The sequence below is a fragment of the Genypterus blacodes genome, unplaced genomic scaffold, assembly GCF_046128005.1.
Source record: "Genypterus blacodes isolate CSIRO-AG114 ecotype Tasmania unplaced genomic scaffold, CSIRO-AGI_Gbla_v1 ptg000341l_1, whole genome shotgun sequence".
Lineage (NCBI taxonomy): Eukaryota > Metazoa > Chordata > Actinopteri > Ophidiiformes > Ophidiidae > Genypterus > Genypterus blacodes.
In genome coordinates this window covers 40,488-65,052 of record NW_027467126.1, presented here as the reverse complement: position 1 = coordinate 65,052, position 24,565 = coordinate 40,488, and the positions used below count along the sequence as shown (strand labels likewise).

Genomic DNA, 24,565 nt, shown 5'->3' with positions numbered 1-24,565 from the left:
CACATTAAGGTGACATCATGTTTAATGTCTAACCGAAGTGTCACCCTGCATGTAAACACAGAGGGAATCCAAGCTGTACATCTGCTCCCTTAAGGCTCAGGCTGCTTTTACAGCACTAAGAGGATCAGGACCGCTCCCAGCATGCACTGCTCCCTCAGGACACTGAGCCTTCACACTGTGCATGAGGACGGTTGATCGTCCTCCATGTGAGGGTTTGTTCTCTCAGATCAGTCATTTATATGTTTAAATAGATAATTCTGTCTCATTTGCTGCTTTAACCCTGCAGTTTGTCAGAACCTTCTGTCTCTGAGTACATCTGCAGATAAAAACATCAATGTTTGTTTCAGCTGAACTGAATCCAAAGAGCTCAGCTGTGCGATCAGTCTTCTTTGTTGGTGGTGACTGCGGTGCTGCAGGTCCACCTGTAGGGGGAGCCGGTCTGCACGCTGTCAGCACCCCTCAGACCGGTCCACTCAGAGTCCTTCAGGCTCCTTCAGGGTGTCCAGTGTCTTTTGGGATGAGGGGGGCGGGGCTTCTCTGCTCTCTACTGCCTCCCCTCCACAATGATGACCAAGATGGGCGTCAGGTCCATCAGGTTCTTCAACATGTCCATGATGTCGCCCTGGTTCTTGACTCCTTCGATGAACTCCTCCAGGGTCATCTCACCTGAGGGGTCAGAGGGGTCAGAGGTCATTGGTTCTTCTCTGCTGAGCTAGGGGGAGGAGTCAGTGAATGCCTCGTTGTGACAGCAACACCATACATGAACATAAAACACAAATGCTTCTGTCACGAGAGCTCACACACACACACACACACACTCGTCCCTCAGGCACTCTGTCCGTCCTTCTGACTGAGGAACCAGAGTTTGGACCCATCAAAGTATAACACAGTCAGTCCACAGAAGGATGGAGCCGGTGGACCCGACTGCCTCTGCTCTTATTCTAACACCTGTTCATATGAAGGACAAACAGCTGCCTTAGGTTGAGCTCTTGTTGGTGTGTAAAGTGTCTCACAGAGCTCAGCTAGTGTCAGACTGTGACCTCAGTCACAGCTTCAGACGGCACTGTAAGGTCATCATGTGCACGACAGTGCTGTTCAGTGGACAGAATCCATTCTATCTATCCAATGCTTTTATTGTGAAACACCTGCAGGAAGTCCCTTGTAGCACCTTTCCTGCCACTATTACTTTGTATTTCAAACCAAGTGTTGTTTTCTTACCTTCTCCCTTCACGTCTATCCTCTCAAAGATGAGCGAGACCATCTCTTCAGGGTCGATGTTACGGTTCCGTGTGATGTCCTGGATGGCCTGTAGGGGGAGACGTGAGCAGGACACGCAGCTGTCAGACCGTCAGGGCAGGAAGGGAAGTGTTCCGTACGAAGGAAGGAGAACCAGAGCAGGAAGTGAAGTGGTTCCCTTGGCAATAGTGAGAGTTGGGATGGAACCCTATGTCTTAGATCTTCAGGCTAAATGACAGGCCTGCTCAAAGTCCCTATGATTACCAGAGGGGGCAGCAGAAACACTGCTGGTTATAGGTTGTACTTGTTATTGATCACATATTGGTTGCTTGAATGTTAAATCAAGTGTAGCAGCGTATAAGAGTGGTGTGTTCATATTGGTCCCACTGGTCTGTGTGAGTCTGTGAGAGGCCTCAGGAGTGCAGCAGCAGCAGCAGCAGCAGCAGACGGCTCTCAGGTGACCTACTTCACTCTGGGCCCAGGCTCTGATGTCCCTGCGTCCTGTCCCTTCCTGCTGCATGCTTACAGAGAGGTCAGGAGCAGCTCATTCAGGAGATTAAGACTCCTTCAGTTTCAGCTCTAATCCCGTTTGTTTTTCTGTCGGTCTGAGCGGTGAAATCACTGTGAGTGTGTTTTATATCCAACATCTGAATAAGCCGAGAGATAAACAGGAGTGGAAACAGATTGAGACGATTAATGTTTCCTAGTAGTGTTGTTGCCTCCCAGAAGTCTCTGTGAAACATCAGGTGAGCTGCCTTTGGTCCTGACACACACACACACACACACACACACACACACACACACACAGACCAGCCTCATGTCCACAACCTCACTGAATGGAACACACTGCCATTAGGTATTTGAAAATTCCTCCTCATCTCTCCGTCTCAGCAGTGTGAGGCAGCTGATGAGCGCCGCAGTGAGACACACCAACCGGCTCAGCTGCTGCTTTGATGTGGAGAAGTTTGGGAGCGGAAGCCTCTTCAGACCTTTGGCCTTAAGTCAGAGGTAACAGGACATTTGGTTACTATGGTAACTAAGGTGTTGTTAGGGTGTTAAGACTATAGAACTGTTTTGTTTTGATGGGATTCTCCCCAATCTGACGCATGGCCTCATCTGTCTGTACGTCGTGTTGGGATGACTGCATCAGTGAGCAGAACACATGATGGTGTTCAATGTGCAATGACATGAAAGTGGCAAAGTCACAAATGGAGAAGAAGCTGGAGGAGTGTGTGTGTGTGTGTGTGTGTGTGTGTGTGTGTGATGTTACCGAGAAGATGGTCTCCAGCTCCTCTTTGTCAATCTTCCCGTTTCCGTCCTGGTCGAACAGTTTGAAGTACCACTTTAGTTTCTGGTTGATTTCGCCCTTCAGCATCAGACTGACGGCTGCGATGTACTCCACAAAGTCTATGTACCCGTCCTACAGAGAGGGAAGTATACAATCAGTAACAGCTGAATACTGTGCTTTAGCATAAAGATGAATACACTGCTGGGTTTTTGTTTCTCAGCCCATCATTTCTGTGTCAGCATTCCAACGCTCCGGCTCCTCAAGACTGATCATCATCATCATCATCATCATCATCATCATCATCATATCTAAACCCATCTGACCTCCTGAGCAGAACATCCCTGTCTAAACTCTGACTTTACATAGAAACCTACACAGACGGCAGAAATCCCCTTAACACAAACACACACACACACACACCCTCTGGAGGGCTAATAGCCTTGCATGCTAACCCTGTAAGCCAATTAGACAGCGAGCCGATGAGAAATCCTTCCTGATGTGAGCAGCATCAGGATATTTTGGAAAATATTGAAATATCACAAAGGTGGGGAAGTCAAGGAAATGACGACATGGCCTCTTGTTGTTGGACTCTGATCCTGGACCACAGCGAGCTGCTGCTGCTGCTGCAGCGCCTTGCAGGCCTGCAGACGTGTTTCCTGCTCCTCTGCAGGAGTGAATCCACCTCTGCTCTATCACACTCAGTACTTTCATTGCTTTAGTCTCAGCTGAACTGAATTCTAACCTGCATGTAATCACAGTGAAACTAACCTGAACGCTCCCTCTGTGCTCTGCTGCAGCACTTTGCTTTGAGGAGGATTGTTTTTATTGGTTTAACTTTGTGGATCATAGCAGTATTTAAAGTGGAGTAAACCATGGAGTAGTAGAAACGCACCCCGTCCATGTCGAAGGTGAAGAAGACCTGGTCCACGTAGCTGTTGGCCTTCTCGTTCATCCCCCTCAGGCCCAGTATGGTCTTCAGCTCAAACAGCGTGATCAGGCCCGACGGCGACTCCCTCATGAACTTGTTGTACCAATGGTGCATGTCCTCCGCTAGAATGTCGTCCAGGTTGGAGCCGTGGTTCCCCATCGCCAAGCCGTTACGCCCAAGCAAAGCTTGAGCGAAGACGCTGGGAAAGCTTTTGGATAGAGAAGCGGTTTAGGTCGCCAGCAAAAGGTGGAATTCAATAAAGAAGCCTGCAGTCCTTTTCCACAACCCTCTGCTCAGTGACCAGGAAGACATGAGAAGCTAAGCCAGGAGCAAACAGATCCAGGGATGAAGATGGGCCTGCGGGGACTAGCGGCAGCAGGTCCCAGGCGGCTGTCATCCGCTCACTGTGAAGGAGGCAGAGAGCAGGAATCGGGACATCTAACCCTCTTAGCTGCTGGAAGCGTGGAGGCTGCACCTAAAATAAACTCCTAACAAGATCACACAGCCTGGCAGAGCGCTGTGCTGCTGCAGGCGGCCAAGGAGATTTTCTGAGGTGAGGGGACGGAGGAGCCTGATGACGTAATGGACTCACCGCTGTGTCCTGATCTGGACGGAGAGGACACAGACATGGTCCTTTCACTGTCAGCAGCAGAAGGTCTGCTGAAGTCTTTGAGTGTCTGTCCTTGCTGCCATTAAACTGAATTCCTGGACACAATCAACAGAATCCCATCCTTCTCTGAAGTCCCAAATGTGTTTGAATCATTGAACGTCTCTTTGACCTTTAACAGCCTGCAACTGTGTGAAACTCCAGCACAGCACATGGTGTCCTTATGAGGAGCCTGGTCCTGATGGACCCTCCTGTGACCCAGAGCAGACCTGGAGGAGCTCTGCCTGACAGAGCCACTTGCTGCCTTCAGACATTCAGATAAGGGATGTAGGTCTCTGTGACCTTCTGAAGCTCTGTTGTAAACCTGTTAATGAGCTTAGTGTTGCTGGTAGTGATCCAGTTAAACCAATAAATGCTTGAACTCTCTCCTCCTCACCCAAACGCCTCCATTTGGACCCAAAGCTCCCTGTTTGTCCCCATGTTAGCCTAAATGATTGACTTCATACTGCACACGTTTGCCCCAGATCCTCCTCCTCTCCCAGCCCCTCTAGCCCCTCTAGCTCCTCTAGCTCCTCTCATTTCCCTCAGCTTGGACCAACAGCCCCATTTGTCTGTCCCAGTGTCCTCTTGTTGTCCTCTGCTATGGTGGCATCATTCCATCAAGCATATCAACATCTGCTGTGTTTGTTGGTTTGTGTTGGTTTTTGTTTGACACCATGGCAACGTTTTGGAATAACAAATCATCTGACAGCAGACCTGCATCTCTCACAGTCCTGACACACACACACACACACACGCACACACACACACACACACACACACACACACACACACACTTCAGATCCACCAGAGAACAAAGCAGACGTCTAAACTCACAGAAAGAAACGACCAGAGAGCTTCAAAGGCTCCAGCATGTGTGGAGGTAGATGGAGGTTGCCATGGTGGTTGCCAGGACTGCTGCTTTGCAGTATGAAGTCATTGGTGAGGTCATGAAGGATGAGTGGACATTTTCTCAATAGATGTTATATTTGAAGGGGAAATTGCTGAACATTTCAAAAATTCCCAAAATATTGATACAACCAGTTATTCCAATAATGTCCTGGATATACTGAAGGATTTGGTGATGGAACTGTGTCTGTGTGGAAGGACTGTGGCTGAGTGCCAAAGCAGTATGGAAAATAAATAAAGATGTATAAGAACAGAAGCTATCACAGCAAGCATGAGGTGCAATGGATGGAAACAAGAATGACACAAATAAAAGATGAAACATTGTAAAGAATGTGATAGAAACTGCAGTGATGCTGTGAAGAATAAACAATGCAAATGAATAATAAATAATAATGCAGATATATTTTAGAAAGAAAGATTGAAGGACATTATTGTATTATGGGCACTGAGGTATTATCATCATTAGTATTGTTATGAATGTACTGCGTTGTTTTGATTGGAAGCAGATTTTGTGGGATTCTGTTTTATATCTTATAAACCTGGACTCTGGTGACTGTGACAGTTTATCTTCCGGGGCGGTAGGTGGCGGTATCGAGCATGTAGCGGCGGCAGACTGACGCTCTTTAAAATTCCAAAACGACGTCGAGGAAGACAGAAACTTGCCGTTATTTCTCTGCAGCGCCAACATGGCGGCCGTGCACGACCTGCGAGTGTCGGTAAAATCAGACTGCGGCTCCGAGCGCTCAAACTCGGGCTCTGACTCTGAGTCAGACAGAGATGCGCGTGAAGCGGAGCCAATGGAGGTGGAGGAGGGCGAGCTGGAGGCGGAGGACGTCTCCGTGAGCCGCTCCCTCAAAGAGCTGCTGCCGGTAAGTGCTCCGCTAGGCCCGAGCAGGCCGCGGACTCGCCTGCGCGGCTGGCCGGCGCAAGTGTAAAGAGTGTCGGCCTGGGAAAACTGCTACTGCCCGCCCTTGGGCGCGCGTGCTGCACCGCGGCTGTGCTCGGCTGACATGTTTGTTTACAGACTCACTTGTTGCTGTGAGAGTTTAGAGGCTCACTGGAGCTCCGAGGCTCACTGGAGCTCCGAGGCTCACTGGAGCTCCGAGGCTCACTGGAGCTCTGAGGCTCATATATTCAGCAGCAGAACTTTAATACACATAGGATGTTTCTGAATCTGTCACCGTCAGAAGTGAAGAACACCTGGAGTGATTATAAACTTATCTCCTGATCATCTGTTGATGCTAAACTGCTGCTTATGTTTCATATCGATGTACAGATGGAGATCAGGTTACAGTTCTGTTGTTCTGACCCAAACACAACCAGCCTGTAAAGTTTGATTCAAATGTAATAAAGAGGGTTTGAGTTCTCACAAAACAAACCAGAGTCCAAAGGGCTGTGACCTCTGTGACCTCACCCTTCACCCTTAGGAAGACATCTGCCACTGTTCTTTAAATTGCTTAAAAAGAAGTGAGTAATGTTCAAGTAGAGCTAGAAGTGAAGATCAAATGTCTCCAGGTGACAGAGGGGGGGGGTCAGTAGGGTTCAGGGGGGTAACGAGTCGTGTTTGACCCGACGCTCAGACGAGTTGACAGTCAGGACTTCAGGAAGTCTGAATTTGTTGACTGAGGATCAAAGCTGGCGTGATGATGTCATCCTCCTGTTGTCTGTGTACAGCATCTTTAGAGTTTAGATGGAAACAGGAAATCCACGTCCACACAGGAAGTAAGACTCCATGTCTGAACGCTGAAGTGGCTTTTGTTTTTCAGGACACGAGTCGCCGTTACGAGAACAAGGCCGGAGCGTTCATCACCGGAATCGATGTCAACTCCAAGGTAGGCCACGCCCCCAATCAGTCCACATGTTGAGTCATTATTCATGAACGCTCCTGGTTCTCCTGGTTTGTTGAGTTCCCGTCGTGTGTGTGTGTGTGTGTGTGTGTGTGTGTGTGTGTGTGTGTGGTTAGGAGGCCATCGAGAAGAAAGAGAAGCGAGCGCAGCGTTTCCACTTCCAGGCTGAGGAGCGTCTGGGCCAGAGGAGCGTGTTCCTGGATAAGGACACCATAAAGAAAGGTGAGCTCATAAAGTTCAACATGTTGTGTTTATCAGACGACTCCAGGCTCCACAGACCTTTGTTGTTGTGTTGTTTTGGGTCTAATGTCGTTTTCTGGTCCTCAGCAATCCACAACCTGCGAATGGAGGCCGTCCATGTGACCGGAGTGGACAACATGAGCACACAGGAAGTGTTTGGATACTTTAAGGAGTATCCACCGGCTCACATCGAGTGGATCGACGACGAGTCCTGTAGGCGCGCGCACACACACACACACACACACACACACACACACACACACACACACACACACACACACACACACACACACACACACACACACACACACACACACACACACACAGACACACACACACACACAGCCACACACACACACACAGACACACACACACACACACACACACACACACACACACACACACACACACACACACACACACAGCCACACACACACACACAGACACACACACACACACACACACACACACACACACACACACACACACACACACACACACACACACACACACACACACAGTCTCTCTCTCTCTGGCGTGGGACCAGCTGTGATGATGTTGGACTTCCTGTCTCCAGGTAATGTGGTGTGGTTGGATGACGACACGTCCATGCGGGCGCTCATCAACAGCAGCAGGATGCCTGACCCAGAGGCCGTTGCCCCGGAGACAGACAGCAGCAGCCAGGCGAGCGGAGGCGGCGATCAGAGCGCAGGCGAGTCTCTTTGTTTGCCACATTAAACACAGGACAGGAGGAGAAGTGACCTCATGGAGTTTAGAGCCAGCCCATACTTTGTACACTGCAGGTCACGGAGGTCAAGGGTCGGATCATGAGGAAGAAGAGGAGGAGGGAGAGGTGGACGAAGACGACGCGACCAAGAAGAGCGGCGAGGATGTCAAAGGGACGGACGAAGAGGTGGAGCAGAAGACGACCATGACGGAGGAGGAGGAGGGACAGGTAGAGCAGATCACATGATCCCAGATCAATACTCTGTCATGATTGATGATGTGGTCTGATCAGCTGATCTGTGGCTGCAGATCTCCGGCTCAGAGAGAGAATCTCTGCTGAGGAACGAGCTGAGACCTGCGACCCGACCCTTCAGGGGAAACAAACTCTTCCTGCGCTTTGCTACTGCAGGTACACACACACACACACACACACACACACACACACACACACACACACACACACACACACACACACACACACACACACACACACACACACACACACACACACAGGATCGTCTCACTTAAAAGCTTTGGATTAAATGTTCAATCATCAGTGAGAAATGGAACACAAACCTCAAACTGCATTTCTCCCTCTCTCTCTCTCTCTCTCTGTCTCTCCCCCTCTCTCTCTCTCTCTCTCCCTCCCTCATTCTCTCTCTGTCTCTCTCTCTCTCTCCCCCCTCCCTCTCTCTCTCTCTCTCTCTCCCTCCCTCATTCTCTCTCTGTCTCTCTCTCTCTCTCCCCCCTCCCTCCCTCTCTCTCTCTCTCTCCCTCCCTCCCTCATTCTCTCTCTGTCTCTCTCTCTCTCTCCCCCCCTCCCTCTCTCTCTCTCTCTCTCCCCCTCCCTCCCCCTCTCTCTCTCTCTCCCCCCTCCCTCCCTCTCTCTCTCTCTCTCCCTCCCTCCCTCATTCTCTCTCTGTCTCTCTCTCTCTCTCCCCCCCTCCCTCTCTCTCTCTCTCTCTCCCCCTCCCTGTCTCTCTCTCCCCCTCCCTGTCTCTCTCTCCCCCTCCCCCCCTCCCTGTCTCTCCCTCCCTGTCTCTCTCTCCCCCTCCCTGTCTCTCTCTCCCCCTCCCCCCCTCCCTCTCTCCCCCTCCCCCCCTCCCTGTCTCCCCCTCCCTCTCTCTCTCTCTCTCCCCCTCCCTGTCTCTCTCCCCCTCCCCCCCTCCCTGTCTCTCCCTCCCTCTCTCTCTCTCTCTCTCCCCCTCTCTGTCTCTCTCTCTCTCTCCCCCCCTCCCTCTCTCTCTCTCTCTCTACCCCTACCTGTCTCTCTCTCCCCCTCCCTGTCTCTCTCTCCCCCTCCCCCCCTCCCTGTCTCCCCCTCCCTCTCTCTCTCTCTCTCTCCCCCTCCCTGTCTCTCCCTCCCTGTCTCTCTCCCCCTCCCCCCCTCTCTCTCTCCCCCTCCCTGTCTCTCTCTCTCTGTCTCTCTCTCCCCCCCTCCCTCCCTCTCTCTCTCTCTCTCTCCCCCTCCCTGTCTCTCTCTCCCCCTCCCTGTCTCTCTCTCTCTCTCCCCCTCCCTGTCTCTCTCCCCCCCTCCCTCTCTCTCTCCCCCTCCCTGTCTCTCTCCCCCTCCCCCCCTCCCTGTCTCTCCCTCCCTGTCTCTCTCTCAGAGGATAAGAAGGAGCTCGGTGCTGCTCGTCGCTCCAGGTACTACATGAAGTACGGGAACCCAAACTACGGCGGCATGAAGGGAATCCTCAGCAACTCTTGGTGGGTCAAGAGGTCAAATCCATTCACGTAGAAACAGAACCACAGTGACACGTGACTCCTCACCAGGGTTGATTGATAAGTTGTGAGCTTGTGTGTCTACAGGAAGAGGAGGTTTCACAACCGCAGGATCCAGAGAGACGTCATCAAGACCAAGAAGCCCCTGATCGGAGACAGCATGGGACACACACCGCCATACACACACCGCCATTCCGGTACCCACACACACACACACACACACACACACACACACACACACACACACACACACAGTGTGTAGACGCCTCAGCGTGTGTGTAGACTGAACCTTTGCTCCGTCTGTCGTTGCTCCCAGCCGACCTGGTCAACCTGCCAGAGGAGCCCATCAAGGAGGAGGAAGAGGAGGAGGAGGACGAGGAGGCTGCGGAAGGGGGAGGAGACGAGGACATGGACTCGGATGACAGGGTGGTGGAGTACAAGGAGCGAGGCGACAAGAGCGGCGGCGGCGGCCCGCGCTCGCTCCGCAGCCGGGCCCAGCGCTCCCCCTCCCCCTGGTCCGAGTCAGACGAGATGGACTACGACCTGGAGCTGAAGATGATCTCCACTCCTTCACCCAAGAAGAGTAAGAAGATGACCATGTACGCCGACGAGCTGGACGGCCACCTGAAGAGCATCCGGTCAGTGACGCCGCCGCCCCTCAGGTGGGAGCTTCCTGTCTGTCTTTTCAGTGTAAAAGTCTCCTCACCTGCTTGTTTGTCGTGCTGTTCTGGGCGAGCAGGAACAGAATCGGTGGGACGGGATCACAGAGCAGGACCAAGCCCGCCTCGCCCACCGACGTGACCGACGTCCGCCAGCTTCTGGAGGAGAAGAGACAGAGCCACTCCCACAGACAGCAGCCCCCGGTGGCGTCCGGCGGAAAGACAGGTCTGCCTCAGGCCCCCCTTACAGAACCGGTCCAGAAGCTTCAGGGTCACAGGTCCACTCTGACTCTGTTTGTGTTTGTGACAGACGTGAGGCAGCGTTTGGGGAAGAGACGTTACTCCCCCGACGGGCGGCGCTCCCCCTCCCCCGTCTCCCCCAGAGACACGCCCCCAGCACGAGAGCCAATCAGAGACGTGCACCGCAGGCTGGGCGTGGCTAACCAGGAGGCCCGGGGTCTGTTCTCCAGTTCATCCAAAGACAGAAAGACCGGTAAGAAAGTGCTTCTCTCCTTTCCTGCTGCGTTTGCCTCTTTCAGGTCAAGTTGAGTTTATTTGTATCACAAACATCTCAGTCCTTTGATCTTTGCTCCTCTCTGCTGTTTTCTGACTTCCTGCCTCAATGAGATCAAAGCTGAGTCATGGAGGCGAAGATCAAAGAGAAAAGCTTCAACTCTCATTCAATTCAACAAAACTTAAAAATAACAGTAAAAACTGGAGTTGAGCTCTAATGCAGTGGGATCCTGTGGTTGATCCTGTGGTTGATCCTGGGGTTGATCCTGTGGTTGATCCTGGGGTTGATCCTGGGGTTGATCCTGTGGTTGATCCTGTGGTTGATCCTGGGGTTGATCCTGGGGTTGAGCCTGGGGTTGATCTTGGGGTTGATCCTGGGGTTGATCTTGTGGTTGATCCTGGGGTTGATCCTGGGGTTGATCCTGGGGTTGATCTTGTGGTTGATCCTGGGGTTGATCCTGGGGTTGAGCCTGTGGTTTATCCTGGGGTTGATCCTGTGATTGATTGTGTTTCCTCCCCACCAGGTGGCCTGTGGAGCCGACTGGGCTCTGCAGAGGATGACGGCGGCGGCGGCAGCAGCACACGACACGAGCGGAGGCCCGGCAGCGTCTCAACGGGCCTGTTCACCTCCTCGGGGCGCGAAGAGCCCAGCGACAGGACCAGGAGGAGGAGAGGAGACAAGAAGGAGGAAGAAGGGAAGGACGAAGAGGAGAAGGCGGGGGTGGAGGAGGAAGACGACTCCACTCTGCAGAAGATGTGGGGCGCCATGATCAAACAGAAACAGGAGCGCGTGACCCACAAGATGAAGAAGAGCCGTCTGGACCACCTGCCGTCCCTGCAGATCGAGATCAGCCGTGACAGCAGCGACGAATCGGAATCCTGAAAGAGGAATTCATCAGAAAAAACTGTAAATGCACGAAGCGTGAGAGCAGCGCCCCCTGCTGGGCTCAGACCAGGCTGCATCCATGTGGGCCAACTTTGTTTAGACGTCAGAGGGGACCGACCTTAAATATCTGCTCTGCTTCACTTTACGCCAAAAACTCCAAGTGTTCAACGTTTCTCCCTGATTTGTTCTTGGCAGGAAGTAAATCTGCTTCAAGTGATCCATACAAAATCTAAAAACCATGATTGGCCGCTCAGCCCTTCACATTAAAAGCCCACAGATTCTCTCACCACATGGAACACACACACACACACACACACACACACACACACACACACACACACACACACACACACACACACACACACACACACACACACACACACACACACACACACACACACACACACACACACACACACACAGAGTTGTAATGCTAATAAAATGTAAGTGAAAATGTTGTTGCTTTGCAGGAGCATTTTTAACCCTTTCACAGAGATCAAACCAGGAGTGTGTGTGTGTGTGTGCGTGCGTGCGTGAGTGCGCACCAACAGAAGTTGAATCACCGAGGAATCCTCTTTTCATTTCACCTGGTCCTTCTGAAGCAGCAGGATCTGATGAGACGGACAGACGGACTCGAGCGGATGTGAGCAGACCCATGACTCCGGTCTCTTCAGTGTGTTTGACATTTTGTGTGGGACAGTTTTTCATCGTTGTCCAGATCGTCTCCATTCTAGTGCCACGCCTACAAAAGGTCTTTGATGTTCAGGGCCGTCTAACACACACACCTGCTCAAATACAGCAAGTATCTGTAGAATACTATTCACACACACACACACACACACAGCGTTAGTGAGTTGGGCTCAAATTACCAGAAAATTCCTGACATTTTGTGAAATGTACGACTGCTTCAACCGAACACCAGACGACGAGCGGCTTGGTGCGTCTCTGTCTGTGCGTCACGTCTGGACTTCCTGTCGCTCTGTGATGTTTCAATAATGAGTGTAATGATTTTAGTTGTGCTTAAACTCTCACCTACAGTATCACAGTCACACTTTCAGGGTTTTGTCGATGCTGCCGAACCACAAAATAAATCTACCATGAGTTTGTTACACATGTAAGCCTGACTGTTTCATTCATAGTCGTTTGACTCTATGGCAGGAAACTCAAAGCTCTTTCAGCCGGCCGGTGCTTGGGCTGAAGGCATTCTGGGTAATTACATTACATTACATTACGATCATTTGGCCGACGCTTTTATCCAAAGCGACTTACACTACATTACCACCCTTCGCAGAGGGGGGAGCAATTGAGGGTTCGGTGCCTTGCTCAGGGGCACCTCGGCAGGGGCTCAAACCGGCGACCCTCCGGTTCCCAAGCGGAAGCTCTACCCACTGAGCCACTGCCTACCACCTTCTTTTCTTTAATAATCACTTTATAAAGTTGCTTAATGTACAAACAGTTGACCAATTTGACCACCTTGTGTCCGTTAGCACACACACCATTGTGAGTAAACATTCTCCTCCGTTCGCAGTAAGTTCCTGATCGACTCGTGTCTGCTGCTGTTCTCTGTGATAATGCCCCCCCCCCCCCCCCCCTCTCTCTTGTACTGGTACTGTAAAGAGAAATGCCAGTTGGTAAAAAAAAAAGAATACAATAATGTTTATTTTGGTACTATTGTTGCCAAAAACCCCAAAAGAGAGGCAGAAGTAGCAGCAGCAGCACAGAACACAGTGGTAGCTTTCATACGAGCAGCTCCCAGCATGTTCCATCTTTATTGAGTCATTTTCCAAAAGAGTTGTTCGCTGCGAGCAGGGTTCGAACCTGCGCGGGGAGACCCCATTGGATTTCAAGTCCAACGCCTTAACCACTCGGCCATCGCAGCTTGTGTCACACGAGGCAGGAGTGATTCGTCATGTAGCTCAGGTTGCCGTCGATGGTTCGTCGTCGTCACTTCGGTGTTTTATCTCAGACAAAATGTGTGAAACGTTAACGTGCCTCTGCGTGTGTTAGCGTCAGAAAGCAACACAGTCGGTGATCGGTCATTCGTCGTATTGGAAATGAATTGAGCTCTACTTTAATATGCGTTATTAAGTTAAACTGAATAAAGTGACTGTTGCGTTATGAAAAAACCAATGATGAATTTTAAGCCCATTTACTCACAGAAAAACAACGTCAGAGGTCAACTTCGACAGCAGAAATGTGATAATAATGTCAAGAATTAATACGCGTCTCGCATTTACATTAATAGATACTTAAGTAGTCAATTATAAAACATTTATTTTGAACACAACATGACTTGGAGAGGAAGCTTGGTGCTTCGTCGTTTGTCCTGCCTTGTTGGCCCCGCCCATAGGCGTGTTGGTGCGCTGTCCTCAACAACGTCCTCAAACAGAGTTTATTAACCGACGCCCCACTCTTCGGCAGTTGTGGAACTGACGGCTTATCATCATCAACATGAGCGGCCGTGGTAAAGGAGGTAAAGGACTCGGGAAAGGAGGCGCCAAGCGTCACCGTAAAGTTCTCCGTGATAACATCCAGGGCATCACCAAGCCCGCCATCCGCCGTCTGGCTCGCCGCGGCGGCGTCAAGAGAATTTCAGGCTTGATCTACGAGGAGACCCGCGGGGTCCTCAAGGTGTTCCTGGAGAACGTGATCCGCGATGCCGTTACCTACACGGAGCACGCCAAGAGGAAGACCGTGACCGCCATGGATGTAGTGTACGCCCTGAAGAGGCAGGGCCGCACTCTGTACGGGTTTGGAGGTTAATCTCTTCTGCCCACCGTGGGAATCAAACCAAAGGCTCTTTTCAGAGCCACACACTTCTGTTAGAACCAAAGTCCATGAGAGCGCGCTCAGGCTGTGGTGAACAAGCGGCCGTGAAGAAGATACTTAGTCCTCATAATTTCCTCCCGTGTTACTCACATATCGGCACTAAACATTCCATTAAACACCCAAAATTTAATCAAATGACTGAAAATTCTTCTAATCATGAAGAGCAGAGTATCAAACTCTACACATCAGACCATTTGTTGAAGGAAAACACACTTAATCAACAACATAGTATTGAATGGTCATTACGAGGGTTCAGATAGGAACTGCCCCCTCATCCCCAACTACTTCTCTAGGACGGTGAACAGTAACATTACATCACATTACGACCGTTTAGAAGACGCTTTTATCCAAAGCGACTTACATACATTACATTACCACCCATTACAGAGGGGGGAGCAATTGAGGGTTCGGTGCCTTGCCCACTCGGCAGGGACCCGAACCGGCAACCCTCCGGTTTCGAAAGTGGAAGCTCTACCCACTGAGCTACTGCCTTCCAGTTTATTAAACACTTACACACACGCGTGCACATCAATTTCTTATCCTTTTATCACATACACGCACGCGCGCGCACACACACTGTGTGACTCGTCTGCAAGAGGAACCACAGCAAATTAATACAATACACACAAAGTGTGTCCCACTGATAGATCTATACTTGCGTCGTGTAGTCATACTTGACAAATACTTTTTTAATACATGTTTGCATTGGTATGAGTTCGGATTAAATCGTTGACGATTCATCCGTGTGAAATGTTGTTGTTCTCCGTCTGCCTTGAGTTCGATGCCTTCCACAGCGCATGCGCAGTAGTTACAGGTGGCAGTTGGTGTTTTACAGTTTGTGAGATTTGACAGCTTCCTCAGTGAGACTCGAGCATGCGCAGTGTAGCTCAGACTTTGGCCAATCACGTTGGGGTTTCAGCACAGTAAAATTTGCATATGAGCGGATATAGACAGCATAAATACGACGGACGCAGATCTGGTCACATTACCCTCTATCATCATGCCCGACGTTATAGCTAAAGTAGCGGCCAAGAAAGGCTCCAAGAAAGCCGTGCCGAAGACTACCAAGACCGGCAAGAAGAAGAGGAAGACCAGGAAGGAGAGCTATGCTATCTACGTGTACAAGGTGATGAAGCAGGTTCACCCGGACACCGGCATCTCCTCCAAGGCCATGGGCATCATGAACTCCTTCGTGAATGACATCTTCGAGCGCATCGCCTCTGAAGCGTCTCGTCTGGCTCATTACAACAAGCGCTCCACCATCTCATCCAGGGAGATCCAGACCGCCGTCCGCCTGCTGCTGCCAGGCGAGCTGGCCAAGCACGCCGTGTCTGAGGGCACCAAGGCCGTGACCAAGTACACCAGCTCCAAGTAATCTGATCAGCCAACTGATCCACCACTCAAAGGCCCTTTTTAGGGCCAAACACTAAGCCTAACGAGCTGAAGCCATGTGCCACCCTGCGTGTATATAATTCATATGATTAACCTTTCAATGGATAAGAGTCGCCTATAGCGTGGACGGTGGGACTCTGCTGCCCTGGAGTGTTAAGCACACATGTCTCTTAACTCATCTAAAGGCAGAATGATAGGCTGGCCTCTGACTGATTTACAAGGTTTAAATAATAACAGAACATGTATGTCATTAATCTGTGCACACAAACTGATCAGAGGTCACAGCACTAAATTTTTTTTCTGAATTATGAAAGTTAGAAATTGTAGAATGAAGAGCCGTTTGAGGTTTCCCATCACTACAGCACACAAGGAGACATGCTGGTAGAAAAGAAGGTGCTTCATTAAATATGCTGTAAATTAAACACACATTATAATGCAATGATACCTCCAACAATACTGCTAGGACTCAGTCAGATTAGAAGTGATGAAGCTTCTGTGCTCGGCTCTGTTTGTGATACTGTGCTGCTAGTTTAAACAAAATCAACATCAGGTTTACTCTATAGTGAGATGAAGACTTCTATAACTCGGTCCTTCTAATACAAAAAAAGTTAATTTTCATGTATACTTTTACTATGTAACGTTTTATTGTGGTATGAGTAAAGGAAACATTTTAAGCCTATTTGGGTGTATTTTGGGCATATTCGATTAGTGTATAGCTCATTTGCATATTAAAATTCATTTTCAAAGAAACTTGTAATACAAAAAATGTTATTTTTCATGGGTACTTTCATTGTGTAACGTTTCATTTTGATAGGAGTAAAGGAAAAAAATAGCCCCATTGGGGTGTATTGTTGCCTGGCCTTATTGGAATTAAACATATTTCCTCAACTAGGATTTCTTAGGACTTTTAGTATGTTGTTCTGGACACCTCATAGAAATGATCTAAGCTGCAAAAAATTATTTTACAATTAGTCTGTCGTAAAACGCTACTTTGCCTGGACTTCCAGCTGAGTGGCTTTGATTCTGCTCCTGCCAGGTGCTTTTATCTTGAGAAGAAATTACCTAAACGGAACATCTGACCAGGTGCCGCCTTTATTTTGAAGAGAAGTCCCCAAATCGGAACATCTGGAGCTTGTGTAGTTTCTGCAAACTTGAAAAACGTTTGGCCCCGCCCAACAAGCGCGCGCCTGTTTTTTCATCGGCGTCCGCAAAAAGTATAAAAGCCCTGAGTTTCTGCATCAAGCCACGACTTCTGTCTGCACCACAGCGGAGACCAGAAAATGAGCGGCCGTGGTAAAGGAGGTAAAGGACTCGGGAAAGGAGGCGCCAAGCGTCACCGTAAAGTTCTCCGTGATAACATCCAGGGAATCACCAAGCCCGCCATCCGCCGTCTGGCTCGCCGCGGCGGGGTCAAGAGAATTTCAGGCTTGATCTACGAGGAGACCCGCGGGGTCCTCAAGGTGTTCCTGGAGAACGTGATCCGCGATGCCGTCACCTACACGGAGCACGCCAAGAGGAAGACCGTGACCGCCATGGACGTAGTGTACGCCCTGAAGAGGCAGGGCCGCACTCTGTACGGGTTTGGAGGTTAATCTCTTCTGCCCACCTGCCCACCGTGGGAATCAAACCAAAGGCTCTTTTCAGAGCCACACACTTGAAATTAAGGCGCACATGTATCTCTGAATGTTAATAATGTTGGGTCTGTGTCTCAGTGCACAACTGTCTAAAACTAGGAAACTTGTATTGAGGTGGTAGTATAGAACTGTGTGTGTGTGTGGCTGCTGTATATTAACTTTCATGTTTGCATTGGCTGCCATATAACTGAGCTGACATTTCTTCTATCGGCCTTGCGTACCAAAGCCTCGGACTACTGTCTGTTTTCTACCCTGCAAAAAGAGAGGCGCAGAAATGGCAAGAAGGAGGTTTGCTGTTATGATGGGCTACATAGCCTGTCAAGCTAATATGGTAACACGTCAGACAGCCATCCAACCACTACTGGAATGACTGACTGAAAGACTGAAGGGCTCAGGGCCAGAGAGCTTGAGATGCCACATGACCTCAGTGGAAGAGAATCAATGCCCGACTTGGAAAGAAACAAATAAGTTTAATAGTTTATGGATACTAAGTAGTGTGGCTCTTATTTAGTCACTGAGGGTCGACTGTAAGCAGCAGAGATGAACTGGGTCATTGGTTTCATATTCTATAAGTGTGACATCATTGTTACCTCTCCTAGTTTGGATTACATCATTGTTTAGGCCTATAATAGACGATGGCATCACTTGTGTTTATTTAAGCAGCTTCAAAGTCTGGGGCTTTTGTCAGAGACACTGGAAGCAACCAGGATTTGTGGCTCGGGAACAATTAAACAAAGGGAAGTTCTCATCTGTGTTTGCCAGGCTCACCTTAGAAGTGACGCATCGATACTGAAGGAGACGACGTGAAACTACAATTCATTCAAACATGCCTGCCCCAAAACCAGCGCCCAAGAAGGGCTCAAAGAAAGCCATGGCGAGCACCAACAACAAGAAGAAGAGGATCAACAGGAAGGAGAGCTATGCCATCTACGTGTACAAGGTCCTCAAGCAGGTCCACCCAAACACCGGCATCTCCTCCAAGGCCATGAACATCATGAACTCCTTCGTGAATGACATCTTTGGACGTGTCGCCTCTGAAGCGTCTCGTCTGGCTCATTACAACAAGCGCTCCACCATCTCATCCAGGGAGATCCAGACCGCCGTCCGCCTGCTGCTGCCAGGCGAGCTGGCCAAGCACGCCGTGTCTGAGGGCACCAAGGCCGTGACCAAGTACACCAGCTCCAAGTAATCTGACCATCAACCACTCAAAGGCTCTTTTCAGGGCCAAACACCACTCTTGTAGGTGTTTACAATCCTGTCAGGCACTGAGATCAATTCCTGCAATTTTCCAACATTAACAGATTGCATGTTTAATAAAATTTTTATTTAGTGTTAAATTCCATGTAAATGAAAACTTACTTGGCATTAAAGCTCTTCTGATTCTGATTGGCATGTAAGTTGTTGTTCTATCATTTACATGTGTGCTTTAATGATACCAAACATTTACTTATAATTACTCACCATCCAAATACATCACGCATTTTAAACAGTATGTGGATTGTAAGTGAAGGAGAAAGGAAGTCTGTGTGAAGTAACGGCTAATAAACAAGAAGGTGGAGATAAATGGAGTGATTATTAACTGAATGTCCACATTTGTCCACCCAGGCCTTTGGTCCCACCACTGAAGTCAGAGTAGTTCACAGGATGAACTGTGTAGTGGAGCTGAAAAGGTTTTGATGAAATCCTGCTAAATGGGACAACTCTGCCACCTGCTGTTGGATATTTGTACCTGCAGTGCCCACATTTCAACTCATGGATAGTGAAGGACTCTGGGTAATCTTCAGAGCAATGGAGTGTTTGCTTCTGGCTAACGTGTCTGGGGTTAAAGGTCAACTAACACAAAATAGTTGATCTGACTTTTATTAGAAAGTATTAGATAAATGGCAAGTTAAACAACTTTAAACCCTGTGTGTTGTTGGTCCGTGTCTCCCGTAAATCGACTAATGTTTGCATGAGAGCAGTTATGTTAGAAAACACACGGTGAGGTATGTGTTGGCTTGCTTCAATCCTGTTAAGGAAAGTACAAATGATATTGTTTACATAGGTGACCTTTTTTCATTTGTTAATGTGATTGATCCCAATTTGAAGCAGTCAGTGCACATTTGATCATTCAAGACCTGCAACAAATTTGTTTAGTACACTTAGTGGAATTCAGGGAACGAGATGTGATGTGTGAGGGGAAGAGAAGGGAAAATCATGATGTCCAAAGGGGGGTCGACCTTTGCCCTGGGTACCATCAGGTCTACAACACCGTAAACACAAATCTGTTAGTTAACCAGCATTAGAGATGTGACATTCGCGAACGATCCAGTTCTTTTGAACGGCTCATTAACATGAACGATGAGAGCCAGGTCGCGATTGGTTGGGAGCCGTTCTTTTTTTCGTTCATTTTTTTTCTCTCTCCCTGCGATCACGCCTCTAGCAAACAGATGCTTACAAAAGCTCCTCCCTCCACTGTCCACGCTCTCTCCACGCCTCACCTGCGAGGAGCGCTTATTTAAATAGTGGTGGTGGAAGTGGTAGAAAAGTCGGGTCCTTGTGTACCCCAGGCTTAGCCAACTCATGGCTAAGAAGCTTTGTGTCGTGGCTTCATCAGTTCCATCCGAGAGAATTTTCTCTAAAACAGGACAAATAATTACAGAGAGGAGAAGTCGCCTCAAGCCCGAAAAAGTAAGGGCACTTACCTTCCTCAATGCAAATTTGCCAAGGGACAAGAAAGAGAGGCCATAAAGCATGGTTTATTATTGCTGCTTTATTATTTATTTTTTATTTTGTCTACAGTTGATGTTGTTATTTGAGTTATGGTTATGGTTTTAGTCTATTGTACAGTTTGTACCAGTATTTCCAGTAGCGTGTATGCACATTTTTTCTCAATTTATTGCAGTTTTATATGTTATTATACCACTTGAAGTATTGTTTTAGAGTTTTGTATGCAAATATTTTGTCATTTATATTAGTTATTGTTTTCTTTAAAATGTGCACCTTTATTATAAGCCTGTTATATAATATTGTTTGTATTGAGGGTTTTTTTGTATTCTTGAAATCTGCATTGTAATGTTCTTGAATTTTTTGCACTAAAAGCTTTTGCAACTTCTGTGTAGCTTGCTTTGGGCTTTTTGTATGTATTTGTAAGTATTAAGGTGTTGGATAAGTAAAATAAGTCAAAGTAGGTTTACGCATGTACACACACTTTATACAATGAGTAAATTGTCATCTCACTGTCAATCAGACTTAAAAAAAATCTTGTCCACACATGTCAAATGAAGCTATAATCTATACTTGGAATAATTCAAATATTTGTGGGAAATCTAAATTAGAAATTATTCTGATCCAAATCTCAGCCCATCATTCCTCCCTTCTTTCTTATTTACAGGATAATAGGAATCAACCCCAGACTGGCTTCTTGAAAAATGAATATATAGGAAAGAGCCAAATGAGTCAGCTTTTTGAACGGATCCCAAATGAACGGCTCCCTCCAAAGAGCCAAAAATCCCATCTCTAACCAGCATGTCACATTGTCGCTCATAAGGCTTAGTGTTTGGCCCTAAAAAGGGCCTTTGAGTGGTGGATCAGTTGGCTGATCAGATTACTTGGAGCTGGTGTACTTGGTCACGGCCTTGGTGCCCTCAGACACGGCGTGCTTGGCCAGCTCGCCTGGCAGCAGCAGGCGGACGGCGGTCTGGATCTCCCTGGATGAGATGGTGGAGCGCTTGTTGTAATGAGCCAGACGAGACGCTTCAGAGGCGATGCGCTCGAAGATGTCATTCACGAAGGAGTTCATGATGCCCATGGCCTTGGACGAGATGCCGGTGTCCGGGTGAACCTGCTTCATCACCTTGTACACGTAGATAGCATAGCTCTCCTTCCTGGTCTTCCTCTTCTTCTTGCCGGTCTTGGTAGTCTTCGGCACGGCTTTCTTAGAGCCTTTCTTGGCCGCTACTTTAGCTACAACGTCGGGCATGATGCTAGAGAATAATGTGACCAGATGTACGTCCGTCGTATTTATGCTGTCTATATCCGCTCATATGCAAATTTTACTGTGCTGAAACCACAACGTGATTGGCCAAAGTCTGAGCTACACTGCGCATGCTCGAGTCTCACTGAGGAAGCTGTCAAATCTCACAAACTGTAATACACCTGTCTGTCTGATCCCGCGTTACACGGTGATGACGTTACAAGATACAAGCGGGAGTCATTCAGAAATAGATCAATGTTTTAAACGTCAGTTGGTCACGATTTATTTCTTTTCTAACTTCTGTGTGGTATTGAACACGTGAAGCTCATGATGATTATGAGGCTCACGGTTCAGAGCGGTGCTGCGACACACAGGAGCTGGTGACGCTTCAACGTTTGGGTGTCTAAGTTATGTATTCAACTGACAGGGATTTGTGTTTTCAACTGTTGAAGGATGGTACGATACTCGCTGAATTTGTGTTCCCTTGTTACACAGGCTTTGTTCTGTTGTGGAGTTGTTGGCTCTTAAAAGAGCCGTTGTGTTGCTGGAGGTTGCCGGGTGAGTCTAAGCTCTCTCCCCGCGGATACGACGGGCCAGCTGGATGTCTTTGGGCATGATGGTGACCCTCTTAGCGTGGATGGCGCACAGGTTGGTGTCCTCGAAGAGCCCCACCAGGTAAGCCTCGCTGGCCTCCTGCAGAGCCATGACAGCGGAGCTCTGGAAGCGCAGGTCGGTCTTGAAGTCCTGGGCGATCTCTCGGACCAGGCGCTGGAAGGGCAGCTTGCGGATGAGAAGCTCGGTAGACTTCTGGTACCGGCGGATCTCTCTGAGAGCCACGGTTCCGGGCCTGTAACGATGAGGTTTCTTCACGCCGCCGGTAGCGGGGGCGCTTTTACGGGCAGCCTTGGTAGCGAGCTGCTTCCTGGGAGCTTTACCTCCTGTGGACTTACGGGCGGTTTGCTTAGTTCTGGCCATTGTGGGCTTGGAAGCTTCTACTCAGAAAATAGAGAATGTGTGTGACACTGCATCAGAGGCTTTATGTAGCCAGCGCCGGAGCTCCTCTGCTGCTGATTGGCCCAAACTGAGCCCCGCCCGGCGAAGGATGACCAATTGGAGCACAGGAGACAGACATTTCAAAATAAACCACGCCCTGTGTCGTGTGACGTAGTGCCGCCGCAAGAAAGAAAGGAGAAAAATACAAAATAAACCATGGATGATAGAATGTTGATGTATTAAAACGGAACCACGTTCACGGTTCAAAGTGCCTTCACACACACACACACACACACACACACACACCCAGACCCAGATTAAAGTGTCTCCACTCTTCCGTTGCCTGTGTTCGCTCCTCGGTCAGAGGCTCACTGAGCTCAACCAGAGGAGCTGACGGCTCCGTGCTGTTTCACACAGTGTGTGTGTGTGTTTGTGTGTGTGTGTTTGCACTATCTTCGTCCCGTTTCTACCTATGTATGTATGTATGTATGTATGTATGTATGTATGTATGATACCTGTTAATATCGACACGAGCTCAGACTTCCGGTCTCATTTGGAGCTTAAAGTGTCGCGCAGCAGATGTGAGCGGAGTTTCAGCCCGTGCGCGTGCACGCTGCGTGTTTCTAAGGTGTTCCGGTCCACAGTGAAGTCAGAGTGACTTTATAAACGTGTGTTTCTGTGTGTGTGTGTGTGTGTGTGTGTGTGTTCACACAGAGCTCTTGAGGGTGTGTGTGGCTCTTAAAAGAGCCTTTTTGGAGCGAGCAGCAGATTTACTTCTTTGCCAACTTCTTTCTGGCAGCAGGAGTTTTCTTTACGGGGGTTTTCTTGATCGCTTTAGCTGCAGGCTTCTTCGCGGGCTTTGCCTTCTTGGCTGGAGACTTCTTCACGACCTTGACGGTCTTTTTGGCAGGTGTCACCTTCTTCGGGGTCGCCTTGGAGATCTTCTTGACAGGAGACTTCTTTGTCTTTTTGACCGGAGAGGTTTTCTTGGCAGCTTTGCCAGGAGCCTTGGTCTTCACTGTGACTTTCTTGACCGCTGGTTTCTTGGCCGCTGGTTTCTTGACCGCTGGCTTCTTGACCGCTGGCTTCTTGGCCTTGGGCTCCGTGGGTTTGGCCACCTTGTAGGAGGCTTTGACCTTAATCAACTTGTCGTTCAGTAGCAGTCTCTTGATGGTTAGCCTGACTCGGCCGCTGTTGCCTTCCACGTCGTAGTTGTCATCAGCCAAGGCCTTCTTGAGGGCCGGCAGAGACATGCCGTGGCGGGACTTGTCTTCAGACACGAGCTTGAGGATGCGCTCGCTGAGGGTCGGGCCGCTCTTCTTCGCCACCTTCCTGGTCTTCTTGGCGGCCTTAGCCGGCGCCGTGTCTTCTGCTAGAGCGACTTCTCCCATCGTGATTCGGTCGACTTGTCAAACTTTAAGTCTGACAGCAGCGAGCAGGAGGCGGGACTTATACGCCACATGAGAACCGTGTAGAGGCAACCCGCACACAGGCGCTCCCGTGCTGCCCAAATGTGGCGACACTTGTGTTTTCTCTCCCACGTTTTGGAGAGGAAATCCACACAAAGGACGAGGTTCCGATCGCGTCCGTCAGTGGATCAGCGAGAGACATTTGTCCGCTCTAGAATGATGTCATCTTGACTGAGCTGGACGCCTCCATTGGTTTGTCTCGAGCTTCAAACCTCTCTGATCCACGGTCACGCTGGACAACACGCAGCGAGTTTTCTTCACATTTCTTCGCACTAAAGGACTCAAAATGACTCAGATTTCTCGGGACTTTGGTGTTTTAGCTAGCAGACTCGTCAGACTAGCAAATCAAAGTCAAAAGGCAGTAGGATAGTGATTGGTTTAGTTTTAATCAGCGAGTGTTTCACTGTAGGTAAACACAGTGACGCTGGCGGTCACAGCGGCTCAAACTTGATCCAAAACACGTCTTTATTTTGTCATCTATCGATCTATCTATCTGGACTTTATTGATCTCACGAATGAGAAACGTGGTCGTCACAGCAGCACAGGTATAGAAAGAAATAAGAAAGTACACACATGAAACAATAAAAACAACATACACGACGTAGAAAAAGCAAGAATTTAAACAAGATTATATTATTATAATATTATCTATCGTTATCAAATCGATAACAAATGATCATATTTGATGCC

At 49.0% G+C, this 24,565-nt stretch overlaps 9 protein-coding genes and 1 non-coding gene across 10 annotated transcripts; 5 read left to right on the top strand and 5 right to left on the bottom strand.

Annotated features, from left to right (window-relative positions):
* Nucleotides 1-511: 511 nt before the first annotated feature.
* On the bottom strand, nucleotides 512-3,611 carry guca1d (guanylate cyclase activator 1d). The gene is made up of 4 exons (XM_076137900.1): nucleotides 3,417-3,611; nucleotides 2,507-2,656; nucleotides 1,219-1,306; nucleotides 512-666 (listed from the first exon to the last, which is right to left on the bottom strand). The coding sequence occupies exons 1-4, from the start codon at nucleotides 3,609-3,611 to the stop codon at nucleotides 545-547; spliced, it is 555 nt and encodes a 184-aa protein (XP_075994015.1). The 3' UTR covers nucleotides 512-544.
* A 2,048-nt stretch (nucleotides 3,612-5,659) lies between these two features.
* ncbp3 (nuclear cap binding subunit 3) lies at nucleotides 5,660-12,378 on the top strand. Its single transcript, XM_076137890.1, has 13 exons — nucleotides 5,660-5,876; nucleotides 6,774-6,839; nucleotides 6,971-7,076; nucleotides 7,182-7,307; nucleotides 7,672-7,806; nucleotides 7,898-8,049; nucleotides 8,130-8,229; nucleotides 9,431-9,530; nucleotides 9,633-9,742; nucleotides 9,862-10,183; nucleotides 10,285-10,430; nucleotides 10,515-10,697; nucleotides 11,242-12,378. Exons 1-13 carry the CDS (start codon nucleotides 5,694-5,696, stop codon nucleotides 11,598-11,600), a joined length of 2,088 nt encoding a protein of 695 aa, XP_075994005.1. The 5' UTR covers nucleotides 5,660-5,693; the 3' UTR covers nucleotides 11,601-12,378.
* A 1,022-nt stretch (nucleotides 12,379-13,400) lies between these two features.
* trnas-uga (transfer RNA serine (anticodon UGA)) lies at nucleotides 13,401-13,482 on the bottom strand. Its single transcript has one exon. It is a non-coding gene; the product is annotated as a tRNA-Ser (tRNA).
* A 563-nt stretch (nucleotides 13,483-14,045) lies between these two features.
* On the top strand, nucleotides 14,046-14,467 carry LOC142988658 (histone H4). Its single transcript, XM_076137895.1, has one exon. It carries the CDS (start codon nucleotides 14,055-14,057, stop codon nucleotides 14,364-14,366), a length of 312 nt encoding a protein of 103 aa, XP_075994010.1. The 5' UTR covers nucleotides 14,046-14,054; the 3' UTR covers nucleotides 14,367-14,467.
* Nucleotides 14,468-15,432: 965 nt separating this feature from the next.
* On the top strand, nucleotides 15,433-15,872 carry LOC142988657 (histone H2B 1/2-like). The gene has a single exon (XM_076137894.1). The coding sequence runs from the start codon at nucleotides 15,433-15,435 to the stop codon at nucleotides 15,805-15,807; it is 375 nt and encodes a 124-aa protein (XP_075994009.1). The 3' UTR covers nucleotides 15,808-15,872.
* A 1,215-nt stretch (nucleotides 15,873-17,087) lies between these two features.
* LOC142988671 (histone H4) lies at nucleotides 17,088-17,527 on the top strand. The gene has a single exon (XM_076137911.1). It carries the CDS (start codon nucleotides 17,105-17,107, stop codon nucleotides 17,414-17,416), a length of 312 nt encoding a protein of 103 aa, XP_075994026.1. The 5' UTR covers nucleotides 17,088-17,104; the 3' UTR covers nucleotides 17,417-17,527.
* An 89-nt stretch (nucleotides 17,528-17,616) lies between these two features.
* Nucleotides 17,617-18,930, top strand: LOC142988659 (histone H2B 3-like). The gene has a single exon (XM_076137896.1). The coding sequence runs from the start codon at nucleotides 18,285-18,287 to the stop codon at nucleotides 18,645-18,647; it is 363 nt and encodes a 120-aa protein (XP_075994011.1). The 5' UTR covers nucleotides 17,617-18,284; the 3' UTR covers nucleotides 18,648-18,930.
* A 1,990-nt stretch (nucleotides 18,931-20,920) lies between these two features.
* On the bottom strand, nucleotides 20,921-21,419 carry LOC142988663 (histone H2B 1/2-like). Its single transcript, XM_076137899.1, has one exon. It carries the CDS (start codon nucleotides 21,417-21,419, stop codon nucleotides 21,045-21,047), a length of 375 nt encoding a protein of 124 aa, XP_075994014.1. The 3' UTR covers nucleotides 20,921-21,044.
* A 489-nt stretch (nucleotides 21,420-21,908) lies between these two features.
* LOC142988666 (histone H3) lies at nucleotides 21,909-22,397 on the bottom strand. The gene has a single exon (XM_076137903.1). The coding sequence runs from the start codon at nucleotides 22,386-22,388 to the stop codon at nucleotides 21,978-21,980; it is 411 nt and encodes a 136-aa protein (XP_075994018.1). The 5' UTR covers nucleotides 22,389-22,397; the 3' UTR covers nucleotides 21,909-21,977.
* Nucleotides 22,398-23,166: 769 nt separating this feature from the next.
* On the bottom strand, nucleotides 23,167-23,811 carry LOC142988665 (uncharacterized). The gene has a single exon (XM_076137902.1). It carries the CDS (start codon nucleotides 23,795-23,797, stop codon nucleotides 23,177-23,179), a length of 621 nt encoding a protein of 206 aa, XP_075994017.1. The 5' UTR covers nucleotides 23,798-23,811; the 3' UTR covers nucleotides 23,167-23,176.
* Nucleotides 23,812-24,565: the final 754 nt, after the last annotated feature.

Coding starts and splice junctions, on each gene's coding strand:
- LOC142988658 (XM_076137895.1), top strand. CDS start 14,055: ATGAGCGGCCGTGGTAAAGGAGGTAAAGGACTCGGGAAAGGAGGCGCC.
- LOC142988657 (XM_076137894.1), top strand. CDS start 15,433: ATGCCCGACGTTATAGCTAAAGTAGCGGCCAAGAAAGGCTCCAAGAAA.
- LOC142988666 (XM_076137903.1), bottom strand. CDS start 22,388: ATGGCCAGAACTAAGCAAACCGCCCGTAAGTCCACAGGAGGTAAAGCT.
- guca1d (XM_076137900.1), bottom strand. CDS start 3,611: ATGGGGAACCACGGCTCCAACCTGGACGACATTCTAGCGGAGGACATG. Junction 2,657..3,416: donor TCACCTTCGACATGGACGGG/GTGCGTTTCTAC, acceptor CCCTCTCTGTAG/GACGGGTACATAGACTTTGT. Junction 1,307..2,506: donor AGCTGGAGACCATCTTCTCG/GTAACATCACAC, acceptor CTCCCCCTACAG/GCCATCCAGGACATCACACG.
- ncbp3 (XM_076137890.1), top strand. CDS start 5,694: ATGGCGGCCGTGCACGACCTGCGAGTGTCGGTAAAATCAGACTGCGGC. Junction 8,050..8,129: donor CGGAGGAGGAGGAGGGACAG/GTAGAGCAGATC, acceptor CTGTGGCTGCAG/ATCTCCGGCTCAGAGAGAGA. Junction 10,184..10,284: donor GGCCACCTGAAGAGCATCCG/GTCAGTGACGCC, acceptor CTGGGCGAGCAG/GAACAGAATCGGTGGGACGG.
- LOC142988665 (XM_076137902.1), bottom strand. CDS start 23,797: ATGGGAGAAGTCGCTCTAGCAGAAGACACGGCGCCGGCTAAGGCCGCC.
- LOC142988659 (XM_076137896.1), top strand. CDS start 18,285: ATGCCTGCCCCAAAACCAGCGCCCAAGAAGGGCTCAAAGAAAGCCATG.
- LOC142988671 (XM_076137911.1), top strand. CDS start 17,105: ATGAGCGGCCGTGGTAAAGGAGGTAAAGGACTCGGGAAAGGAGGCGCC.
- LOC142988663 (XM_076137899.1), bottom strand. CDS start 21,419: ATGCCCGACGTTGTAGCTAAAGTAGCGGCCAAGAAAGGCTCTAAGAAA.